Source organism: Danio aesculapii, chromosome 22, assembly GCF_903798145.1.
Source record: "Danio aesculapii chromosome 22, fDanAes4.1, whole genome shotgun sequence".
NCBI classification, from domain to species: domain Eukaryota; kingdom Metazoa; phylum Chordata; class Actinopteri; order Cypriniformes; family Danionidae; genus Danio; species Danio aesculapii.
In genome coordinates, this window is record NC_079456.1 from 37,814,366 (window position 1) to 37,839,365 (window position 25,000).

Sequence of the window (25,000 nt, forward strand, 5' to 3'; positions counted from 1 at the left end):
TTAATTTAATTTAATTTAATTTAATTTAATTTAATTTAATTTAATTTAATTTAATTTAATTTAATTTAATTTAATTTAATTTAATTTATTTGGTATTATTTTGTTTAGTCTCGTCTCATCTCATCTTGTCTTGTCTTGTCTTGTCTTGTCTTGTCTTTTTATTTAATTTAATTTAATTTTACTTTATTTTAATTTAATTTAATTTAATTTAATTTAATTTAATTTAATTTAATTTAATTTAATTTAATTTAATTTAATTTAATTTAATTTAATTTAATTTAATTTAATTTAATTTAATTTGTTTGGTATTATTTTGTTTAGTCTCGTCTCATCTCATCTCGTCTTGTTTTGTCTGTCTGTCTTGTGTTGTCTTGTCTTGCATTTTCTGTTGCGTTATATTACGTTTCGTTTGTCTTGCATTGTCTTGTTTTGTCTTGTTTTTGTTGGTCTATTTTATTTTGTTTGTCTCGTCACATCTCGTCACGTCATGTCACGTTTTGTCACGTTTTGTCATGTTTTTGTTTTGTTATGTTTCGTTTAATTTGTCTTGTCTTGTTGTTTTGTTTTTTCTGTCTGTCTTGTCTGGGGTTGTCTTGTCTGTCTTGTCTTGTTTTTGTTGGTCTGTTTTGTTTTGTTCTATCTTGTCTTGTTTTGTTTTTCTTTTTGTTTTGTCTTGTTTTGTTTTGTTTGTCTTTTGGGTTTTTTTTGTTTTGTTTTTTGTTTCGTTTGTCTTGTTTTTGTTTTGTTTTGTTCTGTCTTGTGTTGGGTTGTTTTGTCTTGTTTTGTTTTTGCTTTGTCTCTGTGTCTTGTTGGTCTGTTTTGTCTTGTTTTGTTGTTGATATGTCTCATTTTGTTTTGTTTTATGTTGTCTTTTGTTTGGCTTTGTGCTCTTTTGTTAGTTTTGTCTTTTTTTGTTGTTTGTTTGTTTGTTTGTTTGTTTGTTTGTGTTCATTGTAGTTTTTTTTCTTAATTCTTTCCCCAATGTTTTATATTTTTATTTTACTTTGTTATTGAGTTTTTGTTTTGTTGTGTTTGATTGCTGGTATTTTTGTTCAACAATGCTCTCTTATTCTCTGCAAGGCACGTCAGGCTTTTGTCTATTTCGTTTTTGTTAGTTTTTTCATTGTATTTCATCTTATTGTCAAGACTATTCTCTCTCTCTTTTTCAAAAAATGTCAGAAATTATTTTTTTGTTTTGCATTGTGTTTATATTTGAGTTTTTTATTGTATTTCTGTGAAACAAATGAGTCTTGTTGTTTGTGAGGCACGTTAAGCTTTTGTTTCTTGACAGAACGTGTTTCTAAATGTTTGACATGTATGCAATGTTTTTAAGTGTAGTGTGGTTTGGTGTGTTTCACAGGGAGTGCAGGAACGATGGTGGTGTTCAATAACAATGGAGACGCGCCGGGACGATACGATCTCTTCCAGTACCAGATGAACATCAACAACACTCCTGGATATAAAGTTATTGGACAGTGGACAGAAAGTCTCCAGCTGAACGTGAGTAAAGTGCAGATACACACGCAGCAGTGATGCTTACTTTGTAGAGGATCCAACGTTCAACAAAAATAATGGCTGGTATGTTATTATAATTCTGATCTTCCTTCAGTGAAGTGCAGCAGTAAAACATGAGATAATTCAAAGATCTATCTGCAGAGCTTCATAAGATCATCACCCCAGACTGAACTGGAGATTATGTATATATATGGGAAAGAACGGCCTCGGGGACCACAGCTTATTATATGTAGATTAATAATATCAGCAGTCTGTTCCTGCCTGTACAGTTCAGCTCAAATCTACTTATTTCATACCCAGAATTACTGTAAGAGAATGGTTTATTGTGATTGTTTTGTCCTTTTTTGTCCACAATAGCTGTGACTTTGTTCAAGAGGGAAAATTGTATAGTAAACTTGCATGTCCCGGAAAATATGTTTAATTAATATAAATTTTATTTTATTTTATTTTTTTTATTTTATTTATATAAAAATGTAAAATAAATATAATCTAAAATGTTATTTTTTGCTATGTTTTCAATGTTTTATTTGTGTTTTTTAATTTCTACTTTTGTTTTGGTAAGTTTTTCCTTTTTAGTTTTATTTTTATGTTTTATATTTTTAAAATATTTACTTTGTAATTTAATTCAGCTTAGTTTAATAATAAATTTAGTTTTATTTTAATTTAATTAATTAAATCAATTTATTTTTATACATAAAATTAATTAATATAATATAAAATGTTATTTCTTGCTTTATTTTATTTAGTTTATTTTATCTTTATATGTGTAATTTGAATTAAATATAATATTAAATTGCTTGCATTGCTTTGTTTTTAATGCTTTGTGTTTTTCATTTCATTTTTGTTTTGCTATTGTTTTCTTTTTTCATATTTTTAAAATTATTTACTTTTAATTAAATTAAATTTAATTCCATTTTATTTTTATATATAAAATTTGTAATTAAATATAATATAAAATTGTATTTAATGCTTTATTTGTGTTTTCATTTCTTTTTTGTTTTGCTATTGTTTTTCTTTTTTGTTTTAAAATGATATACTTTTTTAATTAAATTTATTTTAGTTTATTATATATAACATTTGTAAATAAATATAATATAAAATTGTATTTAATGCTTTATTTGTGTTTTTCATTTGACTTTAGTTTTGCTTTTGTTTTACTTTTTTGTTTTATTTTTATATTTTTTTATTTAATTCTATTGTATTTATTTACTAATTGTCTTCCTATTTTAATAATATGCACTGTTGTCATGTGATTTACACATTATTCTTTTATTTTTTCATGAAGCTACAGATTAGTATTTGTTGCTGAAAATATGTTCTCCATCATACATATTTAATATTTGTCAGGCTGTGTCCTCAATAACACTGCAAATGGATTTGCCTCGTGTCATGTGACTTCTGTTTCTGCTGGTTCATGAGTGGAGACAGAGAGGGTGTAAATGAGTCCTCTGCTGATTCACTTCTTGAGTCACAGATGAGGAGTTTGACTCTTTTTGTCATCTGAAAGTTTGGACTTTTAAAGGAACAATGAATATTTTGGGGGGGAAATGGACTAATTTTACAACTCCTCTGGAGTTACACAGTTGAGTTTCAACCATTTTTTAATCCATTCAGACGATCTTCGAGTCTGCAGGAACCACGTTTAGCTTAGCTTAGCATAGATCATTGTATCAGATTAGACCATTAGCAATTCGCTCAAACAAATAAAAATGGAGTTTTGATGATCTTCCTTTCTGTAGTTACATCGTGTACTAAGACTGGCAGAAATAGAAAAAAAGTTGCTATTTTCTAGGCTGATATGAATAGGAACTATACCTTCATTCTGGCGTAATAAACAAGGAACTTTGCTGCAGTACCATGTCTGCAGCAGGCGCAAAGATATTACCCAACACCTGAAAATGTTCCTATGATTAGTAATACCATTGCACCTTGAGTAAGAGCACAGTTCCTTGCCAAATGTGTTGTTTACACGTGTTTCTACATGTTTACATTCATTTATATGAGATTTGGAGGCCACTCCAGCGCCCCCTTCAGGACTTGAGCTTCTTAATGCATAAAAGGTGTGATTTATATATATATAGCTTGTTAGTCCATAAATTGTTTGTGTTCATTATCAATTTCCTCTTCTATCACAATGAACAGCAACGGTTTGAAGCAAATCTAGTTGTTTACACGTGTTTCTACATGTTTGTATTCAGCCTAGCTACATTTGAAGGCTACTTTAGCGCCCCTTTGAGGACTGGTGATTCTTAGTGTTTACATGTTGCTTTCATTTTTAATTTCCTCAATTAATCACAACAAACAGAAGCTGATTAAAGAAAATCTAGTTGTTTACACGTTTCTACAAGTTTGTATCTAGTTAAATGATATTTGAAGGCCACTCTAGCACCCCTTGAGGACTGACGATTCCAACACAATCTCACGGCAATTCGTAACTTTTTGATTTAGTGGCTAACTTGTACGATCTACTTCGTACATTTTAGTACGATTTGCTCATCCGCCAATGACGGTTGGGTTTAGGGGTGGGGTTAGGTGCCTCGCCTCCTTTTTAAAATCGTACAATTTCGTACGACTGAACTCGTACGAATTCGTACGAATTAGCCACTAAACTGTCAAAACGTAAAATACTTAAATTTTCTCGTGAGATCAGGCTGGACGATTCTTAACATTTAAATTGTGTTTCCTTTTTTTAGTTTACTGTTATCACAACAAACAACATTGCTTCAAAGAAAACCTTGCTGTTTATGCATTTCTACATTTTACCGTTCAGGTTTATGACATTTGAAGGCAACTCTAGCGCCCCCTTAATGACTGGTGATTCCTAACGTTTAAATTGTATCTTTCCATTTTTAGTTACTCTATTATCACCAAAACACAGAAACTGTTTAAAGAAAACCTAGTTGTTAACACGTTTCTTCATGTTCGTATTAAGTTTTAGGACATTTGAAGGCCACTCTAGCGCCCCCCTGAGGACTGGTGATTCTCGACGTTTAAATTGTGTTTCCATTTTTAATTTCCTCAGTTTATTACAACAAACTGCAACTGTTTAAAAAAAAAGTTGTTTACACGTTTCTACATTTTAAAATTCAGTTTTAGGACATTTGAAAGCCACTCTAGCGCCCCCTTGAGGACTGGCGAATCTCAATACTTAAGTTTTGGGTCCATTTTTAATTTTCTCAATTCATCACAACAAACAGACACAGTCTCATTAAAATCTAGTGGTTTACACGTGTTCCTACAAGTTTGTATGTAGTTAAAGGGTATTTAAAGGCTACTCTAGCACCCCTTGAGGACTGGCGATTCTTAACATTTAAATTGGGTTTCTTTTTTTAGTTTACTGTTATCACAACAGACACCGCTTCAAAGAAAACCTTGCTGTTTATGCATTTCTACATTTTAACGTTCAGATTTATGACATTTGAAGGCAACTCTAGCGCCCCCTTAAAGACTGGTGATTCATAACGTTTAAATTGTATCTTTCCATTTTTAGTTTACTCTATTATCACCAAAACACAGAAACTGTTTAAAGAAAACCTAGTTGTTAACACATGTTTCTTCATGTTCGTGTTCAGTTTTAGGACATTTGAAGGCCACTCTAGCGCCCACCTGAGGACTGGTGATTCTCGACGTTTAAATTGAGCTTCCATTTTTAATTTCCTCAGTTTATCACAACAAACTGCAACTGTTTAAAAGAAAAAAAGTTGTTTACACGTTTCTACATTTTAATATTCAGTTTTATGACATTTGAAGGCCACCCTAGCGCCCCCTTGAGGACTGGAGAATCTCAATGCTTAAATTTTGGTTATATTTTTAATTTTCTCAATTTATCACAACAAACAGACACCGTTTCAAGAAAATCTAGTGGTTTACACGTGTTTCTACAAGTTTGTATGTTGTTAAATGCCATTTAAAGGCCACTCTAGCGCCCCTTTGAGGACTGACGATTCTTAATGTTTAAATTGTGTGTTTCCATTTTTAGTTGACTCTATTATCACAACAAACTGCAACCGTTTAAATAAAAGGTAGTTGTTTACATGTGTTTCTACATGTTTGTATCCAATTTTATGACATTTGAAAGCCACTCTATCGCCCCCTTGAGTACTGGAGCTTGTAAATGCCTCTGAGTCACACATGAAGTGTCGTCTCGAAGGAACGCCTACGGCTCTCAAAGCAAATGTCATTTACGCCTCATCCTCAGCTCTCCCTGACGAGAGCACTGTAGGAACAAAGGAAAAAAAATATTGCAAACAGTCCTACAGGGCCGAGGCTGCAGGGAATCTGTGTGTCTCCTCGTGGCGAAAGCATCCCCTGCTTTTGGCACTGTTTCCGAAAGCATCAAGAGATGTTTTTTCCCCACTCTCTGGGCACAGACGGCCATGAAAGGTCATGTTGCAATGAGCTGTACTGGGAATGCTGATACTGAATGCACACCTACCGACTCTTATCGGAAAGCTCGCAGGAGACAACAGCGGGTTGTTGGGTTTATCCTCTTCCTCGCGATAAAAGCCTGAGTTGAATTTATTCCCAGAAAAGCCACTGAATTGTGGGGCGGTTGGTTATTATTGAATTCATCAGTATGAGCTGTGGAAAAGAGCTCTAATGTGTCTCTTTTCTGCTTGCTGCAGAGGTATTAATAATTAATGACGTTACGCAATCTCGATTTGCCTAAGATTTGCATTTTCGTAAAGAAAAAAGCTCTGAATTTTTAATACGGGAAGCTGGCTGGAAACAGATTCGGTGCATCACACGCTTTACGTCAGTGAACTTTCTGCAGATTGGCACACAACTTATTTCTTAATGGCATTTTGTTGATGTGACGTGGCGGATGAGTCAGTGGATGCAGAAACAAGCATATTTATTTGCTTCTTGGAGACTTTTCTTGCACTTAACCTTCGTGTGATGTCCACCAACTTGTCAGAATGTTATACTGTCAGCTATATGTTTGGTTTTTGATGTTTATATTTGTGGAATGAGAATTTTGGACCAATGTGATTTATCTGTGGGCGGGGCTTGAGTGTGGATCCTATATATCCAGTGTCTTGATGAGTCGGAAAAGGGCAACCCAGGCTCATTCTGATTATATACCCCTTATACATTTCTGGCGAGAGCAAGATATGTCTCCAGGCCACTGTGTACACTGTAAATCATGTAAATCCACCTGAGGCCACTGTCGACTGACTGAATTACTGACTGATCAACCGACCGATAACCCACCCACCCCTTCCCTAAACCCAACTACCCCAAGCAATCCAGAAAAAGAAAAATTCCCTGATTTTTATCACATTTTTAGATTTAGCCACCCTATTTACTATTTTCTCACCCTGTTATTTACTTGTTTATTTTATTTTTCTTTTGTTTTTCTTACCTGCTTTCTGGAACCATTCTTCACTGTACTTGAGCCCCTGTTGTCACGGTCAACACAAGTCCGCAGATGCACATGTCGAGCTATTGGACATACTGGCAAAATTGGTAAAGCCATCCATACAGAGCGGTCAGCTGGTAAACGAATAAAGAAACGGGATCATACCGCCCCGTAGCATTCCTTTTAAAGATGAAATGCAGCCATACGTAGCTCTGGTTACATAATTTGCAATCTCCAGAAATGTATATAGGGATCTTGTTGACCTTTGGAATCTGATAGAATTAGTTAAGTCACACTTTTAATTTTAATAATAATAATAATAATAATAATATAACAATCATCATCATCATCATCATCATCATCATCATCATCATCATCATTATTATTATTATTATTATTATTATTATTGTCATTAGTAATATTATTATTATTATTTTCATTATTATTATTATTATAATTTTTATTATTATTATTATTATTATTATTATTATTATTATTATCATTATCATTATTATTATTATTATTATTATTATTATTATTATTATTATTATTATTATTATTATAAATATAGCTGCAAGCAGCGATACTTGGCTAAACACTAAAGGTGCCTCTTGCGCAGTGCACAACCAGAAGAGCGTGAAGAGGAGAAACAGAATGTGCTTTAATAATATATAGGGTTGAGAGGTCCATGGGAGAATAATGAACTATAAAAACATAACCTTAACCGCACGATTCGAACTCATGACCTTTGGTTTTGCTGTGCATAGTGGACCACATAGAGGAATAATATTTACCTTGATAATGTAGAGATTTAGCAATATAGATGAAGCACACAAACATTAGATAGCATGCTATCTAATGGTATGCTATGCTATTTAATGCTATGCTATGCTAACTTCAGAGTTTATTGGTGCATTCAAGTCGGAATGGATCATATGTATGAGTCGAATACAAACACTACTACAAAAAATTATATAAGAGTGGGAGTGGGAAGAGACAGTATGTAATTTTCGCCACTAGATGGTGTGGATTCACAACAAACAAATGCATATTTTGATGATGCACTGACTGAGTGTGGAATCATGGAGGTTGTTGTCTTTATTACATTTATACTGGACTCCTGCAGGAGTTATTTGTTAATGTTCTGCAAGGATACTCATCAGTTGTAAATCAATACTTTGCTACAGCAATCCAAGTGTACATTTTTAAAATGTGTTTAAATGATATTTAGAGGCTGAATTAAAATCAAATACCACCAAACTACTCATACTACTTTAGAATGGCATGCCTACTATACAAATATTATCAAAAGTATGAACAAAAATTTGTTAGTTAATATTCTTTAAAACATAGAGGGAGTACTTTCATTGTCACCAATGGAAACTGAATGTCATCCGGTGGTCATGTTTGGTACTGCAGCCAAACCAAATCGCACCAAAGGCTAATTTGGAGATATTAACTTCAAATTTGGTGTACAGTTTGTTCAGGCATTTAGCTTTTTAAGTCAATTTTAAGCTAAAACAGGGTGTAAAATATGTTCTTTTGTTTTATTTAACGTTCGTTTAACTTTTTTTTCGCTTTAGCTACAATCTGACTTAGCTACAGTCTTCTTTTAAAATGAGACCAATGTTAAATTTATGAATTAAAGTGTTGAAGACCGGCTATCATTTAAGTAGAACGTCTATGTTAAAAAAGTGCGGGCGACAGTTAATGGTTTAACCCATATTTGTCACATAAACAAACCCTCTTTCTCACTCCCTCGTCTTTACAATTGCTAACCACCAAGCTAGCCACCATTTCACCTCTGAGTTTCCCCATGAAGTCAATTGTAGAGTAATTGAATGCTGTATATTCCCAGCCAGCCTCCGTCACAAAAGACTGAGTCCAGGATGAAAACATGGCAAACAAAGGCTCGCCAGACTTCCAGGTCACGCTAAATTAATGGAAGGTATTTACACAAATTGAACATCAAGCGTGACATATAAAGGCGCATTGTTTGGAAACAAACCCGTTCAGCCATTCTTCAGTTTTTAATTAGCTTATCATCGGATACTTTGCCTAATACCAACAGGGTATAATTATGCACTTCCCCGGAGTTTCAAACTTTGATTAGTCGTGGGGAATTGAGCCTATGGACTGAGATCTCATTATGTCTGGCGCTTCAGGGATTATTTCTGCTCTTTACCGGCCTCTGAGTCACCGTGATGATCTTTGTGCCATCGCATCGCCGAGTAATAGTTAATGTCATCTGAGTCGGCTGGTCATTATCACATATTAAAGAGTGACGGGGAGATTTGGAGTCTGACGGCAACACTGAAGGCTTGATTTATGCTGTCTTTATAAAATGGCTACCTAGCAAATACATGTAGGTGTTTACTGAAAGTATTTTATCGCAGATAACATACTTATGGTCTATTATAAGATTTAGCAGTTTTAAACAGTAATGTCAAATATTTAATCTCGTATAACTGGATTGTTGCACCACATGAAACTTTAGGGTGATTATATTTTGACTTTTGATACAATTTTGATGCATTTTTATGTTTAAAAGTTATTTATTTTGTATATTGTTTTACTTTACACTACCTGACAAAAGTTTGTTAGTGATCTCAGTTGTAAGAGCAACAAATATTAACTTGACTTCTAGTTGATCATGTGTAAAAGTGTCAGAAGGTGGGTTTTTCCCATGAATCATCTGTTGATCTGCATCCAAATCATCACAAATACTGCAGAAGACCTACTGGAACCAGCATGGACCAAGATTCTCACAGAAATCAGTCATAGAAATCATGGTTTGGGGTTACATTCAGTATGTGGGCGTGCAAGAGATCTGCAGAGTGGATGATCAACATCAACAGCCTGAGGTATCAAGACATTTGTGCTGCCCATTACATTACAAACCACAGGAGAGGGACAATTCTCCAGCAGGATAGCGCTTCTTCTCATACTTCAGCCTCCACATCAAAGCTCCTGAAAGCAGAGAAGGTCAAGCTGCTCCAGGATTGGCCAGCCCAGTCACCAGACATGAACATTATTGAGCACGTCTGGGGTAAGATGAAGGAGGAGGTGTTGAAGATGAACACAAAGACTCTTGATGAACTCTGGGAGTCCTGCAAGAAGGCTTTTTTTCGCCATTCCAGATGACTTTATTAATCTATTTGAGTCATTGCAGAGATGTATGGATGCAGTCCTCCAAGCTCATGATGGAGTCAGACACAATATTCATTCTGTTTCCACTGCAGCATGAGCACATATTCTATACTGGACATTATTGAAGGTTCAGTGAGCAGACTTTAGTCTAAGCAGAGTCAGACCTTACTGTCCTAATCAAATCAGTCAACATCAAGACATGATCAGATTTTATTGTGCTCAAATAAGCGTAATCTAGAGGCCTTTACCTTTCATATAAGTCACTTCTGACACCAAATGATCAACTAGAAGTTATTATTTCTTGTTCCTAACACTTGGATAGGCGACAACTAATAATATTCATACAATTTAGTACAATTAATACAATTTCATCACCTGAGAATTATAAGGTTGTAATTGACATTTTTGTCAAAATTGAGTTATTGACATATTCTTATTAAACGACAACTTATTTACATTATGGGATGTTTTTTTATAAGTTGTTTACATTGTTAGACTTTTGTTTAAGTATAATTTTTTCAGGGTTTTCATCTTTTTAATGTACAGATCAGTAGAAGATTGACAGGAAAGCATAGGGAGCAGAAGGATCGGCATAGGACAAAGAGGCGGGAATCGAACTCGGGTCGCCGTGGGTGCATGTGTCGATGCACTAACCACTACACCACTGGCGGCGACCATTTTAAGACTTTATTTAAAAAAAACAAATGTTACACACATACTGTTTGCTATATGGAATGCGAAAACGTTGAAGCTCAATATTTCAAAATCATTCAGAACGTAGATAGAAGGTGACGATCATCCCCAATGACGGTTGAGTTTAGGGGCGGGGTTTGGTGCCACGCCTCCATTTTAAAGTCGTACATTTTTGTACGACTGAACTCGAATTCATATGAATTAGCCACTAAACTGACAAGGCGTAAAATAGTTGTGTTTCCTCTTGAGATCAGGCTGGATTAAACAGATACGTTTTTAAACAATATTTAAAATTGCGATTTTTAAAAAGTAACTTAAGTTATTTAATAAGATAAAAAGACATTAAAATATTAAGTGTTTTTTTTTAAATGCCTCAAATACAAAACAAACACGCCACATGCCTTATTAGCATGCTTTAAAAAGCAAGATGTTTTCCATTTGCTTCTGTCAGAGTATGTTCTGAAACTTTGTCTTGAATAAAAAATCAGCCTGTTAAATGAGTTTCAGTGTCAAACAACAACTCCAGCCCCTCAGCGAGACGCCAGTGAGCGTCTATCACTTCAAAACACAGCCTGCAGCACACGAAACCAAAGCAGCAGGAGCCCGGAATGAACGAAACATGCTAATTCCTGTTTCCTAACCACCATCCATTAAGCCTGCGCCCATTACGCGGCAGAACATGCTAAATTCATGAACATATTATCACATATTTCCATAGTCACGCCTCTTCAATCACACAGTGTTGCGCTAATGCTGAGAGACCCGCTAAAAGAGGCTCTTCATCCACGCTAGTCAATTAGCGCAGCAAACACTGGAGCGACGAGGGCTGTCATATCCCATGTGTGGAGAAGACACTGTGAAGAGATGCAGAAAGATACTGCTGCGGACGGTTTATGCATTCATAATGAAAGCAAATGGAGGGCCGCTACGCCTCTTATTAGCAAGGGAGGGCTAATGTCATTAGCATTGTCGACAGTAAGTCTGTACGCATTTATCGTGAAGGAAGAGAGATGATGAAGAACAGTGTGAGCTCATCTGGTATCTTATGATTCATTTACTAAAGTGAAACATCCCATTAAAAATATTATAAAGGTAATATTCATATTTCAAAGCTAGCAAAATGCTTTTGTAAAGTAATGTATTAAATAAAATGTTTTAAAATGAACATTTTTAGTAAGTAATTACTTAATAAATATTCAAATAATGATTATAATTTGCTGGCTACATCACATGACATTGAGTAATAAATTAATGTTAATTAATTAAAAAAATGTACATTCCACCTTACAAAATTTACCTTTTCTAATGTAATATTCTCTAATTATTTAATGTTAACGCCACATGACCCATGAAGAATCGGTTCGTTAAAATTATATATATATATATATATATATATATATATATATATATATTTACTTCTGAGTTATTTTCTCTTTGCCATGATGACAGCACATAATATTAGACTAGATATTCTTCAAGACACTTCTATACAGCTTAAAGTGACATTTAAAGGCTTAAACTAGGTTAATTAGGGGGGTTAGGGGAATTAGGCAAGTTATTGTATAACGATGGCTTGTTCTGTGGACTATCAAAAATATATAGCTTACAGGGGTGAATACTTTTGACCTTAAAATGGAGTTTAAAAAATTTAAAACTGCTTTTATTCTAGCCGAAATAAAACAAATAAAACTTTCTCCAGAAGAAAAAATATTATCAGACATACTGTGAACATTTCCTGAATCTGTTCAACATCATTTGGGAAATATTAAAAAAGAAAAAAAAAATCAAAGGGGGGGCTAATAATTCTGACTTTACTGTATATTTACTGAACAATTAATAAAATACAAAAAAATAATAAAAAAATACCACCTTTACAAATAATATTTAAATCTAGCACATGTTTATTATTTGATGGCGACACCACTTGGAATTTTGATTAACATCCTTATGGTCGCACCACTTGACATTTTTAGAATGATCAAATCATTCCATAAGGTTTTCATCAGTTACGTACATTCAGACAGTTCTGCATGAGTATATTTATGTTATTTAAGTGACTTATTAGCTTATTGCGACTTATTAGATTATAGTTGGTGGTTCATTCCGTTGTGGCGACCCCAGATTAATAAAGGGACTAAGCCGAAAAGAAAATGAACGAATGAATATTGAACAAATTTGCATCTATTCAATGCTCTCTCTCTCTCTCTCTCTCTCTTGTTTTGTTATGCAGGAAGAATTAAAACTTGTTTTAATTAAAAAAAATATTATAAAAAGTGAAGGAAATAAGCATTGAACACGTGTTTTTTTCTCAGAAAACTTATTTCTGAAGGTGCTGTTGACTTGAAATTTTCACCAGATGTAGCAACTAAAGAAATCCACATATGCAAAGAAAACAAAACTAATTCATTCATGAATGAAGTTATGTGTAACAAAATGAAATGACACAAAGAAAAAGTACTGAACACATGAAAAAAGGGAGGTGTAGAAAGACATGGAAAGCCCAGACAGCAGCTGAAATCTCTCAGTAGTTCTTCAGCAAGCCACTGCCCTTCCTCAGTTTAAATGAACATCAGCTGCTTCAGTCCAGCATCTACATTAGCAGGAGGATGAAGATGAAACCAGGGTGGACATTTCAGCAAGACAATGATCCATAACACAGCCTAGGAGACTCTCAGATGCTTTCAGAGAAAGAAAATCAAGCTGTAGAATGGCCTAGCCAATCATCTGACCTGAATCCAATAGAAAATACAAAATAAAGGTCAGATTTGATAGACGAGACCCAGGGAAGCATCAAGATTTTGACACTCTGTTGAAGTCTGTGAGAAACTCACACCTGAGCAATGCATGAGACTTCATTCTCCATATGAGAGTCTTCTTTAAGCTGCCATCACCAAAATAAGCCTTTTATATAAAGTATTAAACACATTTCAGTAGTTCAGTGCTTTCTCCTTGTGTCATTCCATTCTTATTATACATAACTAATGTTCAGATTTCTTGTTTTGTCTTATTTTTATCTTTGTATCATTTGGGTTTTTACCAAAATCTGCTTCAACTCCATGTCAACAGCTCCTTTAGAAATATTATTCCCAGAAACAAACATGACGTGTTCAACACTTATTTCCCCCCCCCTGCACAGCCTATATAATTTAATGACTACACCACATGACGTCGATAAATTGTAACTGTAATAAATTGTTATAAAAGTGTACTACCACATCCACGGTGGATGTTTCTAAATTGAGTATTGTCACGACTCTCATTAACGCAGTCAGGCTAACAGAATTAGCATTGTCAACACCACCAAAAACACACTCGCACGAATCTGCATTTGTTTATCGCTCTCTCTCTCTCTCTCGTTATGTTGAGGGGGAGAAGAGCTGATGAGGAACTGAAGAAATCAACCGCACCAAAGGCTAAAGAGTCACTTCTTGTCCGGTATCCATAGCAACAGGGCTGCTAATCTCATTAGCATCACCACGCTGTGCTTAATTACGAGCAACAGGAACGAATACGGTGGCCCCCAACGACCAAATGATGAACTGTGCCTTGAAGAAATTGCTTTACAGATCTCAAGCTGATCATTCTTGCCCTTCCCCCCGCATGCGTTTAACATTAGCGCAGCGCTAACAATGCAAGTAAACAGAGAATCCCCAAATGAACCAGTATCAACAGTCAAAAGTTGAAAAGCTGGAGCACAAATGTGCCGCAGTGGACGCATTTCTGCATGCGGTGTGTCTGAGTGTGGGCTAAGAGAAAGAAAGCCAGAGCCAGAGCTTTAATTCTTGGTTTCTAAGCAACTAGAGAGACTTGGCAACTCGTGGAAACACTCTGAAACCTCTAATGTGTGTGTGTGTGTGTGTGTGTGTGTGTGTGTGTTGTGCCACACACTGTATCTGGATGGCATGTTTTGGAGAATTCTTTGACTCTGTGAGATTTCTGACAGTGAGATTGCATGAGATGAATGGATTCGCTGATTATACAGAGCAAACAGACAGTCTGTAATGGTTTAATGAACGTTTCGGGTTGCTACTTTTATCTCTGAAGCACATATTTCGATGTCATTAACCACACTGTGTAGGGATTTGTGGCTGATACTGTATCTGAAACTGAAATCCTATATATTTGGAAGTGAGCCATATTGAATAGCAATACAATTAAATATCCTCTTAGCACCTTAGGAAATTAACTGAAATATGTGTATGTTTTTGCAATATGGTGGCTATTTTTTCTGATTTCTCTCAGTTTATTTTCTTGGGTACCAAATCTACACTACGGACAATTTAGCCTATCCAATTCACCACACATTTTTGTACTTGTGGGGGAAACCGGAGCACCCGGAGGAAACCTACGCCAACATGGGGAGAACATGCAAACTCCACACAGAAACGCAGACTGACCTAGCCAACCCAGGCTTATTCTGAAAACGTAGTCCCGAGGACGTTTCTGGAGACCGCGAAATATGTCCCGGGAGGTACGTATTTTTGGCTTCTCAGATATCTTCTCGCGTAAACCCACCAGAGGCCGCTGTCGAACAAACGTCTGTCTGTCCGACTGGCTGAATGATTGACTGGGCGACTGGCGACCCTCCTCCTTCCCTGAACCCAACCAATTTTACCAATTGACCCACCCGCCCTAAACCCAACCAACACTTTATAAAAGCCGTCCGGAAAAAGAAAAGCCCTCGTCTGATTTTTTTATTTATTTTTTTTACCACGTTTTCGGATTTTACCACATTCTCACCCTGTTATGAACCTCTTCACTTTATTTCTTGGATTCTGTTTTAGTCTTACCTGATTTCTGGAACCGCTCTTCCCGGACTCGAACCCACTCGTCGTCGTGGTGGTCAGCTCCTCTCTGCGCCTCAAGTCCGCCGACGTACAGGACGAGCTAACCAGACAAACTGGTTGCGGCGGGAAAGCCCTCCACACGGTAAGCGGTCAGCCGGCAAGCGCTAAAAGGAACGGCGTCACACCGCCCCGCAGCGTTCGCTTACAAAATGAAATGCAGCCATACGTACCTCCGGCTACATAATTCGCGGTCTCCAGAAACGTCCTCGGGACTACGTTTTCAGAATGAGCCTGGGTTGGACCTAGCCGAGACTCGAACCAGCATCCTTCTTGCTGTGAGGCGATCGTGCTACTGACTGTGCCACCGTGCTGCGTAACAAATCTAATATCGGACAATTCTGCCATGGTGTCCCTGAGTGTTCTGTTCTAGGTCCCTCATTTATTTTATATGTTCATGCTTCCTCAAAATCACAGGTGTCAAACTCAGTTCCTGGGGGGGCCGCAGCTCTGCACAGTTAAGTTCCAACCCTAATTAAACACACCCATCCTAAAACTAATTCCTAAGTCCTTCCTATTTGAAACCTATAGGTAAGTCTGTTGAAGCGGGTTGGAATTAAACTGTGCAGAGCTGCGGCCCTCCCAGAACTGAATTTGACACCCCCAATTAAACCATGTGTCTCAAAAGTGGCGCAAATAGATTTGCCATTTAAACAACGAGGTGCAAAACAAGAAAATTACAGTTGCACTTGAAAATAGCAACAAATCTTGCCAAACATGCCTTGCGCCTTATGATGTGATGCCTTGTGTTTGATAAGGCTCTGGCTGTTCATGTGTGTTGATATTCTTCCACCCGAGGCTTAATATTAAGTAGGTTGCGGGGCTTTCTGTTTGCACATCATTGACCACCTCTCCAAATGCAGAAGTAAACGGTCAGGATTTGATCGAAGATTACTTAAACATTTTTTTTTGAGGTGGATTTAATTTGATTAATTATACACCCAAAGAACAACAATGTGCTCCATCAAAATAAACATCGTACATTTTGATTTCACACAGACTTTAAGAAAGAAAATATTTTCTATCTTACAGTCATGAGAAGAAAAATCCAATGTGCAATTCGAGATTTTAAATATTTACACGAACACGAGACAAGAGCTGCTCAACTTTTCCTCAGCTAATGTTACAAATTTAGCCTAATATGATGCAAACACATTCCATCTCACTGCGTAGCCATCGGCAAGTGCATTGTATGTGAGGTTATGCACAATATTTGCATTCTTCGGTCAAGGTTACATGATTTATATCCTCCCTTTGGGCGGCGGATGCATGTCATTCACACATTACCTCAATATTATTTTTATTTACCTGTCTGTTTTGGCAGGCGAACAGCAGGTCCTGCTTTCTCCCTCAGGCTGGCGTTATTTAAGTCGTATCCTCATCTATGACTCGGGCCTGTCCACCTACATGATTTATTGACAATTGAGCTTGACACACAATTTAAATGCAGGCTGGAGTAGCAAAGGCCTGGCCATGTCTGATAAGAGGAGGCTCTTCTTCACCTCTCTCTCTGCATGGCTAAATAAACTACGCTTCGGCCTTGGCTTTTCGGCACGCGGGGCATGAACTGAGCGACCTGACCAAGCATGACAAAAAAGACTGCATTGGAGAAGAGAACAGCAGCTATGGGACAAAACCAAGCAGTTTTGAAGGTCACACAAAGCCTTGTTTCCCTGTAGATCTGCAGAGTGTTGGGAGTTTACTGAAAGTGCTGCTAGTGGCTTCATTTTGAGGAGATTTTTGACTGAGCGGGTTTTGGATATGTTTGTCAATGTAGAAATACTGTATCTTAATATGTTTTAATGCCATATGTTTTTTTATTTAATTATTCATATCTTAACCCACCAGTGAAATGTAATTTTTTTCAATATTTCCCATTTAAGACACCCTTTTATAAGTAATTTATCTTTTACAAGTAATTTTCTACATGTTATCCATGTTTAGATTCTCAACGACATGCTAGCAAACAACTAAATACACGTCACACGAGGCCTTCAACTTCCTACCAATAAGTTCAGGATGCAAAATGGATGCAAACCCTCCTAAATAAAGACAATTTCATAATACTAAAAATTTTTATTTATTTTTTTTGTTCACAAATGTTTCTCAACATAATCATGATGGTTTCTAGATGCATCCGAATAAAACAAATCTTTGAAGAAATCTATAGTTTTTGTGTGTGTGTGTGTGTGTGTGTGTGTGTATGTACTTTGTCAAATGTACAAGTGGCAACCATAGTTACCAGTGGGCAAATACCTTGTAAGTACATAAATCATGGGTAATTAGGGAATAATGTGTTAATAAGTTAATAAATCAAGGTTATTGGTCTTGTTTAAGGATTTCTGCTTTTATAATACCCCATCTAAACATAACTTTATAAGCCATTTAACTGATATCTTTACTTTAAAGTACACGTTTTTTGGTACACAAATTGATACACAGCAAAATCCTAGTAAAATTAAGATGTCCCACTGGTCCCACTGCTACAAAGAGTTAAAATAACACTGGAGCAGAGTTCAAGTGCTGATTGAACTGAGATTTATGAACTCCTGCTGTTAAAAAGCAGAACTACTAAAGAAAAGCACAAAACTACAACCAAATTCAGTCAAAACTGTAAGCCCTGCTGTCCACAAAAGCAGTGGTTCTCAAACTGGGGGTCGCGACCCCTGCGGGGGTCGCAGCATAATTTCAAGGGGTCGAGAGAGTGATTTAAAAATGTGTAATTTTTCAGTGATTATAATAAATATTTTTCAGTATTACAAGTGAAAGCTAATAATTTCAGATTTTTAAAAGATATTACTGATTCATAAAGTATTTAGGACACATTCAGGCAGAATGCATCTTTACACTTGAAATGCAGCTTAAACAGTTTAAAACTGTTGTCATGTCAACTTGCCGCAGTAAACAAAGCCTTCAACTCTTGCCCCCGCCTTCGCGCTCTTCTTATTGACCCACTGCTCTAAGAACTGAACACGAATGATTGGTTAAAATCAGCTGTCAATCACTCAGTCAACGCCTCCTGTCTTCAGATGACAGGAGCTACAACCGCGAAAATGTAAAGCGCTGAAGACGAGAGAATGAAAACAACACTGACAGATTTTGTCTTAGAAACACCTAAAGCTACAAATATTGGCACATCTGATTACTGATCATGTGGTGAATGTTAATCCACCAGCTATACTTATTGAAGAGTGGATAAGACTTCCATTGGCTTCAAGTCTGCTATGAAAATAACTAGCATTCACTGTAAAGTCTGTGGGATATCTTTTGGGATATCCGTCCGTGTATCTTTTGGTCACTCAATTGTGCTATAAAAATTATTTTCTTGTGATAACGGGATTTCATTGAGACATTTTTTCCTCACTCATGCATATATATTTTTTGCTTGTTAGTTTTGATTATTGTTGGTTTGAAATGCAATAAATCTGTTTATAAAACTTGTAGTAACAGTGCGATAATTGGTGGGAGCCACTAAATTTTGGCTGGTGCGCCTACATTTTTAAAGTTAGAAGCACCAGTGTTACCAAGCAAAATGTTAATTTCGAGCCCTGTAATGTATAGTAAATACAGTTAAAATATTGTGAACAGCTTAAAAAAAGCTATTTTTATTGTTTGTATATGCTTTGGTAGTGGGGGGTCGCGAGTTCTTGACCATCTTACAATGGGAGTCGCGGGTTTAAAAGTTTGAGAACCACTGCACAAAAGGACCACATGTTTAAAAACTCTTGTCAGGGTGAGGATTTTCAAGTGTCAGGGTCTGTGTTTTATAGAAAATAGAGAAAATAAATAGCTGTGTATGTGTGGACACCATTTCACACACTATTTCTGTCAGATGTCTACAAAAGTCTGTATTTACTTTAGTGTCTTAACTTTTTGACTCTTGATTATTTTATATATAAATTGTCCCTCTCCTGTGGTTTGTAATGTAATGGGCAGCACAAATGTCTTGATACCTCAGGCTGTTGATGTTGATCATCCACTCTGCAGATCTCTCGCACGCCCCCATACTGAATGTAACCCCAAACCATGATTTCTCCTTCACCAAACTTGACTGATTTCTGTCAGAATGTTGGCTTCATGCTGGTTCCTTTAAGTCTTCTGCAGTGTTGGTGATGATTGGGATGCAGTTCATCTGAAAAATCCACCTTCTGCCACTTTTCCAAATGATCAACTAGAAGTAAAGGTATTATTTGCTGCTCTTACAACTGGGAGGTAGTGTGTATATATATATGACAGACAATATTTGCCAAAAGGGGAAAAAAACATGTAACGTTGAACAAGGAATGCAAATACTGTAATAATATGCATAACCTACATAACATTTGATCATTTTTATATAAAGTACTGTAAAATTGAACCATTCAGATGTTACAATACTGTCCAACAGGTAAATAAAAGTGGGACAAAGTATCACACAAGTATGACACTATAAACATGACTCTGTGGTTCACATTCTCACATTTCATAGCTGCAGGGGAGGAGGAAGACTGAAATTTCATAATTCATTAGGAACCGATAATACGCCTCAGTCTGCGATAAACTGCTGTGACAAGAGTCAAAGTGGAGAACAGGATCAGCCAGATTCTTCAATGAATTATTCAGATCGCTTTTGTGAACTGGGACTCGGAAACAGTTTATTCATGAATGGAGCGCAGCTACTGTACGTCTCTCATAAACTCCATGTCTTCAGGCTGAGTAAATGATGACAGAATGTTTTCATTTCTGAGTGAAACATCTCTTTAATAAAAGCACTGAAATAAAGACAGCTGTTTGATTCACAGTCATATTTAGAGTGCTGAATGGCAATCTCTTATTATATTAATTAAAATAAACCATGCTACTGTGACGGTTGAGTTTAGGGTAGGGGGAGGTGTAGGCGACCCTCAACTACCGCCCACTAAGGTAACGCCCATGCTACTGTGATGGTTGAGTTTAGGGTAGGGGGAGGTGTAGGCGACCATCAACTACCGCCCACTAAGGTAACGCCCATGCTACTGTGATGGTTGGGTTTAGGGTAGGGGAGGTATAGGCGACCATCAACTACCGCCCACTAAGGTAACGCCCATGCTATTGTGATGGTTGGGTTTAGGGTAGGGGGAGGTATAGGCGACCATCAACTACCGCCCACCAAGGTAACGCCCATGCTACTGTGACGGTTGGGTTTAGGGTAGGGGGAGGTATAGGCGACCATCAACTACCGCCCACTAAGGTAACGCCCATGCTATTGTGATGGTTGGGTTTAGGGTAGGGGAGGTATAGGCCGACCATCAACTACCGCCCACTAAGGTAACGCCCATGCTACTGTGATGGTTGGGTTTAGGGTAGGGGGAGGTATAGGCGACCATCAACTACCGCCCACTAAGGTAACGCCCATGCTATTGTGACGGTTGGGTTTAGGGTAGGGGAGGTGTAGGCGACCATCAACTACCGCCCACTAAGGTAACGCCCATGCTACTGTGACGGTTGGGTTTAGGGTAGGGGAGGTATAGGCGACCATCAACTACCGCCCACTAAGGTAACGCCCATGCTATTGTGATGGTTGGGTTTAGGGTAGGGGGAGGTATAGGCGACCATCAACTACCGCCCACCAAGGTAACGCCCATGCTACTGTGACGGTTGGGTTTAGGGTAGGGGGAGGTATAGGCGACCATCAACTACCGCCCACTAAGGTAACGCCCATGCTACTGTGACAGTTGAGTTAGGGTAGGGGGAGGTGTAGGTGATCGTCAACTACCGCCCACTAAGGTAACGCCCATGCTACTGTGACGGTTGGGTTTACGGTAGGGGGAGGTGTAGGTGATCGTCAACTACCGCCCACCAAGGTAACGCCCATGCTACTGTGACGGTTGGGTTTAGGGTAGGGGGAGGTGTAGGTGATCGTCAACTACCGCCCACCAAAGTAACGCCCATGCTACTATGACGGTTGGGTTTACGGTAGGGGGAGGTGTAGGTGATCGTCAACTACCGCCCACCAAGGTAACGCCCATGCTACTGTGATGGTTGGGTTTAGGGTAGGGGGAGGTGTAGGTGATCGTCAATTATGTAGCAGACCTGGTCAACTATGTCATCAAGCTGCAGCGAGGACTGTCTCACTCTTCTCCCTCTGGGAACATGCCGGATCCGTTACCCTGATCTGTTCTGGGACCTCGCAATTTACAAATCAAGCACTGGCTACAGTAATCATCAAACTAAATTGTTTCATGGTCAAAAGTGTGGTCAATCTAAAACTTAGCATGTTTTCTCATCATCCCGTGTACTTTCTAAGTGGTTTACATTGGAAATGTGTAGCGCAGACAGCTAATCAGTTAAATCCAGAAACCTGTGGTGTTTGCACTGGGAAAAAGTGAAGGCAATCTGTCGCTGAGGGACATGTAATTGACTTCTGTTGTACCGGTGTCAGCACTGCTGTAGTTAGGCCGAGTTTCTCAATCTCTCACTCGACAATTTCCCAATGACCCCGAATGGCTTTCCTTCATGACTGCTCGCTAGCCACCAGAGCAGTGTTCGCTCGACTGCTAGCAGTGATAGCAGATGATACTGGATGTGATTGGCCTGGAGGTAGAGATTGCTCTTTAAATAGAACTGTAGCTCTGCAAATCAAGACTCGGCTGGTTCACTTGTAACTTTGTTTTTGGGCTTTTTTTGTCTTGAACAAAGAAAGAAGGCCCAGATTAAAGAACTCAAGCTAGCGGGGAAAAGAAATTACTGGTTGTCACTGGAAGTTCAGGTTTGAAAAGTGCTTGGAAGCTCCGGCTGAGAGTTGTAATGTATTCCTGGTTCCGCTTTGAGTTGGTTTGTTTGACTGGAAAACAGCTTTAATGATAATGTTACAGCAACCGACCCTCCCTGCTAGCTTGCTAGCTTGATGTCTCAACATTTTCTTCAGCTGTGGACTTTTTGTTGCACATTCAAAGATGGTTTTTTAAACAGTTTCAGAGTAACTAAAAGTAAATGGTAATGCTAATGTTATGATTCGTGATTATTTGAAATGCTACTACTCCTGCCTGCTAGCTTGATGGCTCAGCGTCTTTTAGCTATGTACGTCTTTTGTTGCACATTCAAAGTTGGCCATTTTAAAAGTATTATTAGATGAGCTCAAAAAAGTAAGGCTGCATCCAAAATCGCATACTTCCCTACTATAGTACGCCAAAAACAGTATGCGAGCTGAGTAGTTAAAACAAAAACAGAATTAAAAGATTTAAAGAATTAAAAAAAAAGTATGCAAGAAGTACCCGGATGACTTCCGACGAGATTTCCGCATTCGAGCCGCGCTATGCTATCCTATGATGCCCTGTGAGAGAATTCATGAATGAGAGTGAAGCGACTCGGGTAGGTCACGTGATCATGACAAAATGGCGGATGTAGTACATCCGAGTTCCATTCATACTACTCACATTCATACTGTATAGAATAGAACGTACTTTTCTAACGACCGAGTGGTACATTTAAATTCAAATGCAGTACCTACTGAATAGTAAGTGATTTTGGACGCAGCCTAAGACTTACACTTGCTAATGCTACAATTCGTGGTTATTTGAAATGCTACTACTCCTGCCTACTAGCTTGATGGCTCAACGTTTTTTTCAGCTGTGGACTTCTTTGGTTGCACATTCAAAGTGTGTAATTTTAAAAGTAGTTACAGATTAATTAAAAGTAAGCTAAAAAAGTAAGTCTTACACTTGCTAATGCTAAGATACATGGGTATTTGAAATGCTACTCCTGCCTGCTATCTTGATGGCTCAAGGTTTTTTTTTTTTTGTTTTTTTTTTTTTCAGCTGTGCACTTCTTTGGTTGCACATTCAAAGTGTAGCTTTGAATGTAGCTTCAGATTTACTTATTTAGTTTATTTATAGTCAGCCTTATACTTGCTAATGCTAAGATACATGGCTATTTGAAATGCTACTACTCCTTCCCTCTAGCTTAATAGATAAACGTTTTCCAGCTGTAGACTTATTAGTTGCACATTTAAAGTTGGTTAATTTAAAAGTAGTTTCAGATTATATTTTTTAGTTTACATTTAGTTAGTCTTATTCTTGCTAATGCTACCAAAAGTGATTGTTTGAAATGCTACCACGCTTTCCTGCTAGCTTGATGGCTCCGTTTTCCAGCTGTAGACTGTTTTGTTGCACATTGTTTTTATGTTGCACATTGAAAGTTGATTATATTAAAAGTAGTTTCAGATTAATTAAAAGTAAGCAAAAAAAAAGTAAGTTTTATACTTGCTAATGCTTCCTGCTAACTTTATGGCTCAACGTTTTCCAGATGTAGACTTTTGAGAGGCACATTCAGTGGGTTACTTTAAAAGTAGTTTCAAATGTACTTTTTTGTTTATTTTTAGGTAGTCTTATTGCTAATGCTACGACACGTGGTAATGCTACAGCTACTCTCTGCTACCTCAACATTTTTCAGCTGTCCCTACTTAAAAAAAAAAAAAGCTTAAACCAGTCTAGGCTGGTTTTAGCTGGTTTTAGAGGGGTTTTGACCATTTCCAGGCTGGTTTCCAGCCATTTCCAGCCTGGTCTTAGCTGGTCAGGCTGAAAAATGACCAGTTAAAACCAGCTAAAACCAGCTTGACTAGTCTGGTTTAAGCTGGACATAGCTGGTTTTGGCCGGGCTCGTAGCCTGGCTAGGCTGGTCAAGCTGCTTTTACCTGGTCATCTCCCTGCCTGACCAGATAAGACCAGGCTGGAAATGGCTGAAAACCAGCCTGGAAGTGGCCCAAACCCCTCTAAAACCAGGCTGGTTGACCAGCTAAAACCAGCCAACCAGCCTAGGTTGGTTTGGGTTGTTTTTTTCAGTAGGGGTGTGTTGGACATTCATTGTTGGTTCATTTAAAAGTAGTTTTAGATTGACTTTTTTTATTACCCTACTTTGTCATTTTTCACACAAGTCCAAAACCACGTCAAGTGAGTGTAAAAGGTTTTAAAATGTTAACGGGTTTGAAATTTGACGTTTCCATCACTCAATTCGCATTAACACAAGGTGATGGAAACCCAGATAATGGCAAATTAGGGGCCTGAAAATGGCAAGATTTTAGAAACGATACTGCTATAAATTACGATTTCATCACAATAGCGTAACTACAAAATAAACGATTTCATTAAGTCCTCGTATATGTTGTTCATTGTTCTGTCAGGAGTGAGTACTTGACAATCAAAACAACAATGGACTAAAATAATTTTGTTTGTTTGTTTGTTTGTTTGTTTGTTTGTTTGTTTGTTTGTTTGTTTGTTTCGCACGTAGTGTTTCTTTACAAAGTGGCATCGCCATCTACTGGCCTGACATGAGTAATACAGCATTTTACTATTTTTCATGGATCCTTGTTAACAGAAAATGTTTTGACAACATTCCTACACAGCAACACCTACACAGCTGCTTCAGTTGGCAGTTCTGTGTGAAGTTTGCATGTTCTCCCCGTGTTGGCATGGGTTTCCTC

At 37.4% G+C, this 25,000-nt stretch overlaps 1 protein-coding gene across 2 annotated transcripts in view; it reads left to right on the plus strand.

The window, feature by feature from the left end:
• LOC130215510 (metabotropic glutamate receptor 7) overlaps positions 1 to 25,000 on the plus strand; it is a 288,980-nt gene that overhangs the window by 203,975 nt on the left and 60,005 nt on the right. For both annotated transcript variants that reach the window (XM_056447333.1, XM_056447332.1), the window contains exon 7: positions 1,361 to 1,500. In XM_056447333.1, the coding sequence (XP_056303308.1) occupies positions 1,361 to 1,500 (140 nt within the window). The remainder of the gene's footprint in view (positions 1 to 1,360; positions 1,501 to 25,000) is intronic.